Raw genomic sequence first — 5,983 nt, 5'->3', positions numbered from 1 at the left:
GTATTAGTTGGGAGGACCACTATACAACGCTACGTACGTGGTCCTCCGGGAGGATTCCCCTATAAAATTTCCCTCGTTTACAAATTAGCCTTAAACAATGTTTTTTTTAATCAAATAAACAACAAATATGCTACAACTAGTGTATTGTGAGTTGAACTCACAACTTCACTTACAATGAGAGATTTATGTCACTAAACCAAATGGTATTGGGACTAATGGCCTTTAAACAACTTTTTCATTAGTCATTACATGATCTTATTTCTTTTCTTTTTTTGACAAGAATTACATTACATGATCATTTGGCATCTATGATCAAGTAAAAATCATTTGGCATCTATGATCAGGCAAAAATTTGGAAAATAAAATAAAATATTAGACTAAGCACAAAAGAAGAAAGAAGAATTGATGGTGTTAGTGCTAAAGAAACAGTTTCTACCTGAGAGTGCCCTTTAGTACACTATTCTTGAAAGGTCTTCAAACACAGTTTTAATGTCGGGTCTCTCAGATGCTGGAAGGATACATCTTAAAGCTACCTGTAGAAAATTATCAACAACTCTAGGCCAGTGTTTGATACTGTGGTTTTCCAAAATTAGTCTGTCAAGGCATTCAAATGAACGGTTTCCTTCTGCCAAAAATCTCACCCAATCTGTCAGATCAACCACACCTGGTATGCCCGACACAATATCCCCAGAACTCTTTCCAGTCAAAAGTTCCAACAAGATAACTCCAAATGCATAGACATCACTCTTCAATGAGGGGCAGGGTCTACTTGAATTAGCAAATTCAGGGGGCCGATAGCCAAGAGCACCTGCATTCAGAACTTGTTCAGTAGTTCCAGCCGGAGTCAATATTCGGTGGATACTATAATCTGTAAGGAGTGCACTGTGGTTAGGAGTTTCTAGTAGAATATTTGTGGATTTTAGGTTGCCATGGGGAATTGCCTTCTCATTATGGAGGTAGTTAAGACATCGGCAAACATCTATAGAAACCTTGAGCCGTGCCTCAAGAGACAATGGTGAGAGTTTTCTTGGCTCCACCTCTGCAAAAGTCATATAAAATATCAGAAAAATCAGGTTAGAGCATGCAGGGATAAAGTAGAAAAGATATTGAAAGCAAATGTAAAACATTAGAAAAGGTGTTCTCTCTATTCATAAATGCTCGGTTTAAGTGATGGTTTTATTATATGTATGTTAGAGGTCTTGCAAATGATACAAGCTTTTGTTGACCTGTTTTGCATCTCACTGTGCAAATGCCAGATGGTAACTCAGAAATAATTCTGTCTTTCAGAGAAGAAATCAACAAAATCCAAGATTGAACTAGTCTGCTGCACTTCTTTTGTTTACACAAAGCATCTCAGATTGTAAACAATGGTTTTAAGACCACAACATTTGCTAAAGAACTACCGCACAAAATTTACTGAAAGGTTATTGGAAACACTAACAAAATTTCTTCTGATCAAAGCTAACAAAACAACTTTCCTATTAATGGACACTTGATACACCAGCAGAGTCGACAGCCTTATAAATAAACAAACAGAAGATATTTGAATGAGGAAACAAATCCAGAGCTTCTTCCAAACAAATAAAATGAAAATGGATCCAGAAAAATATTAGTTTGTTGGCTTATGCTAGAAATTTAAACTTTTAGGTCCACAGGACCTTCTCCCTCGGGGTTTAGTAAAAACAAGTGACCTCCATCCTGATTCTGAATTACATACCAAGCACTATTCTTCAATTTTCAATATTCTTCTTTTGCACAATCATCTTAAACATGCCGAGTTCATAACCTTCAAAGCATCATAGTACGTACACACATCAATACTCCGTCCTGCTGGTCTACTATACATACTACTTAAAATATTTATAATAAAATTGTATTAAGCACAAATTACTATTGATCATAATATAACTAAAGACTTGAAATGACAACCTACCAGTTCTAATGTATTCTTCTAAAGATAAAATTATTTTTTGAAAATTTTACATGGTTGTATACTCATGCTATCATTCTTATAATCAATGCTGAATCATCTTATGTAACTGCTCCCTACTTTTGGCATTTACAAGTTGTCATAAACCATGCTACCTCGAATTAAAATTTTCACTTAGTGCTAAACATACATTCATTTAGAAAAAACTAGTTCTCTAATTGGGCACGTTGTTTCAAACACAATAAAAACTAGTTCCTATGCAACTGTTAGTCTTATGGATTATAAGAATGTGAAACAAAACTCATATGGTAAAACTATAAATTAGTCTAATGATAAATGCAAGTAACATGCATATAGCTAGCAGTGCTAGTAAAATCAAGGGAGTGGAGCAAAATTATTGGGATTCTTATTTCCATACACTGAACACAGAGAACAGAATATTACCATGGAGATATAAGGCCAAAGATTCAGCATTGATATAATTCGATATAATAAGTTTCTCATGCTCCTTTGGGCCCCAATAGTAACCCTGCAAAGAAACTAGATTTGGATGTCGGATGGTCCCTAGTTTCTTCATTTCTCGAGCAAATTCTTTCCTTCCTTTTGCTATTCCTTCCCTTAACCATTTGACAGCAATTACATGACCCGACGCAAGCATTGCTTTGTACATTGTTCCATGACAACTCCTTCCAATAGCTTCTGCTGGAGCACATGAAAGTTCTTCTGCTGTGAAAGCCAAGGATCCGTCAAACAGATGTAAATCACCAGCCAGTTTATCTGGAGAACAAGTGTTGAAAACAGCAGAACTATTGAGTGGTTGTCGGCTTTTAGAAGGTGATGGATTTGAAGGAGATAAGAGAGACATGGGAGAAGATACCCCATCCTCTAGCTTTGTTGATTCCGGATGACTCAATTGTTTAGACTTCTCTAGAACTGATGAAGTGTCATGGGCATCATGAGCAGTCTCCCTTGCAGATGATGGCAAAGGGTCTTGATGGAAACCATATGAAGATTTTGGGTCTTCAGTTTTGTCAGGTACTGATCTATGAGAAAGGGAAGAACCCCCTTGCGCAACACCAATGTTCTTTTCACAACTTGCTTTTCGACTGCTCTTTCTACATCCTTGACAGGCCCTATAATAGATCATCATGCACAAAAGGGCTACAATAGCTCCCCCACCAAGCAAACTTACAATCAGCGCAACTTTAATAGCAGCTTTTATAGGAGACCTGTGATTTCTTGAAATCATATCTGGGACATTGTTTGATGGGGAATGTGGAAATATCAGCAAGGAATTCCCTGGATAAAATGCTGAATCAGGGAAGTGCCTTAAATTTTCAGGTACAAGACCAGAAAGATTATTCAATGACACGTTGAATACTTTCAGTTCATCTGGAAGCTTCTCAGGAATGCTACCTTTAAAATTGTTACTGGAAAGTTTCAGATATACTAAGCTACGAAACTTGCTGATTTCTTGGGGTAAATGACCACTCAATGAATTATTTGACAGATCTAGAGACACCAGGCTCAAATTTTGAGCAGAACCAATTGTAATTTCTTGCATAGGTATGGACCCAGAGAAACTGTTGCCTGACAAGTTTATATCAGTCAATTTTGTTGAAGAGAAAAGGCTTGGAAGGAGAAAACCTTCCAGCTTGTTGAGGCTAAGATCTACAGATTTTAATTCTGGGTATGTACCCAATACTGATGGAAGAACACCCTCTAATGAGTTATTGGATATCTTAAAAGAAGTTAGCCTCAAAAATTGGGATGTAACACTAGGCAAGCTTCCTGTCAAAGAATTGGAACTTAGCTGGATAACTTCAATGTAATTTCCCCAACTATGGGTCCGGGACAGGTTACCACTGAGCATATTATTACTCAAGTCTAGGATGGCACAGTGCCCAACATTGGCCGGCAAGGACCCTGATAATTTATTTGAAGATATATTCACCTTCTTCAAAGTTGCAGAGGTTATGCTTCCTACTGGACCTGCCATAAAAGAAAATTAGTTAAATGTAGACTAAATATAGGGAAAGACAGATGAATGCAACACTAAATTTGAAAATGATAACCATAGCATTCAGAACCTGGTGAATTCAGTAAGGCTTAGTTTGGTATTGCTGTGAAAAAACTCAATTTAAAAAATAAAAATAAAAAACTCAGTTTTAAAAAAGCAAGCCTGAGCTGCTTTATAAAATAGTGGTTATTTAACCCAAAATTGTTTAAATAAGCGCATTACAAGATTTTATCAAACAGGAAATCCATTCAAAATGGTGATTATAAGTGATTTTATGCCCCAAAACTCAATACCAAACTGGGCCTAAGTAAAACATGATATACAAGACGAAAGAAAATGTGAACAGACTTCCCCAAAGTAGTTTTTGTACAAAAACTGATATCAATATTGTTTGTCCTAATCCACCCATGATTACATGTACATCACTTAAGAAGCACTACATTTTTCAGCATGCTCATGCTTCCGCCTTCATTAAACATAACCCCACTCTTACCAGATGCTTATTAAGAACTAACTCAAGGCCATAGAAACTTATATGCAGTCTTTCTGATGGTTCATACGCTTCAGATCATCACTTCAAGTAAAGATGCCAATAAAGCACGGAAAAATTATATCATCCAATTATGACAATGACATGAGAGAAAACTTCCAAGAGCAATTGCTTTTCCAGTAATAGTAAGTAAGTTTGCTTCACTCATATATAACTCAATAAAAGACCAGTCGATGGGATACTGAGTCATCTATTTTAACTTGGCTTTTCAGATACAAAGGCAACAAATAGAAAATAAAAAATAAAAGAAAAACAATAAAAATCAAAAGGTGCAGAAGGAAAGCAATCTCTTTATAATAAGTTGAAAAGCGAAAAAGAAAATGTAGGAAACGAACCTTCAAGATGATTAAGACTAAGATCTAATTCAGACAAGAGCATTGAGCTGCCTTGCAACAGAGCTTCTGGCAGAGAACCCGATAGCTGGTTGCTTCCGAGCCGAAGTATCCGAAGAGAGACAACAAAATTAAAGGAAGGTATAAGACCAACTAAATGATTATGACTAGCATCAAACACCTCCAGACTATCAAAATACGGCATTCCATCATGAGGAAAAAGCTCTCCAGCCAAGGAATTGTGACTTACATTCAAATACTGAACAGAAGAAACAAAAGAGGAGTTACCAATTTCCAGATCCAGTGAACCAGTAAATAGATTGCTGCTTAGATCAACATGGACCACGCTACCCATTTGGGATAAAGAGGTCATGATATCCCCAGAAAAGGCATTAGCTCGAATGTCAATGTACCTCAGCTGTTCTAGTTTCCCAAAACCAGAGGGGACAAGACCTTCAAATTGGTTTGAAGACAGATTCAAAAGAGCTAAATTCTTCAAGTTAGCCAAGCCAGAGGGTATTGACCCATGAAACAAATTGCCCGAGAGATCTAAATGCTCTAGAGACTGAGACTGAGCAAGCTTTGAGATAGTCCCTGTGAGGTGGTTGTTTGAAAGAGATAAATTGCGCAGCACTTTAAGGCCAGCTATGGCCGAAAAACGGAACTCGCCAACCAGGCCAACATCGTTTAGAGAAATGGATGTGACAAGGCCATCAGTGCAAACGATCCCAAACCAATTGATAGGGCATCCATCAGAGGCCAGGGACTTTGAATTCCATGAAACAAGAACTTGGCCAGAAGGGTCTCTCTGAATGCCTTTCTTGAGTTCTAAGAGTGCTTCTAAATCTGACTGCCCTGCTGATGCTGCTATTACTCCCAACAACAAAAACATGATGCAGCAGATTGTCTGCATTACTCCCTAAACAGCATCCAATCTGAGGGAAGTCAACAGCAGCAGGACTAAAACATTGAACGACAAAACAACTCCAACAGTCTGGGTAAAGTAAAGAATCAAGAATGTAGAAAATAGGATGCTCAGGATGAGCAACTTACATAATTATTCACTGCCAGAAGAACTACAATCGGAAATCCCAAGGACAGGTGCAGCAGCAAATGAATACATAAAACCACAATAGTGCCACTTATAGCGA

The 5,983-nt window shown here is 37.4% G+C and overlaps 1 protein-coding gene across 1 annotated transcript; it reads right to left on the bottom strand.

Annotated features, from left to right (window-relative positions):
- Positions 1–343: 343 nt before the first annotated feature.
- Positions 344–5,745, bottom strand: LOC101300789 (probable inactive receptor kinase At5g10020-like). The gene is made up of 3 exons (XM_004291675.1): positions 4,836–5,745; positions 2,375–3,922; positions 344–1,039 (listed from the first exon to the last, which is right to left on the bottom strand). The coding sequence occupies exons 1-3, from the start codon at positions 5,743–5,745 to the stop codon at positions 450–452; spliced, it is 3,048 nt and encodes a 1,015-aa protein (XP_004291723.1). The 3' UTR covers positions 344–449.
- Positions 5,746–5,983: the final 238 nt, after the last annotated feature.

The sequence above is a fragment of the Fragaria vesca genome, linkage group LG2, assembly GCF_000184155.1.
Source record: "Fragaria vesca subsp. vesca linkage group LG2, FraVesHawaii_1.0, whole genome shotgun sequence".
In the NCBI taxonomy this organism is placed as follows: Eukaryota; Viridiplantae; Streptophyta; class Magnoliopsida; order Rosales; family Rosaceae; genus Fragaria; species Fragaria vesca.
Note: the sequence above shows the minus strand (reverse complement) of the source record. Positions and strands in the feature narration are given on the sequence as shown.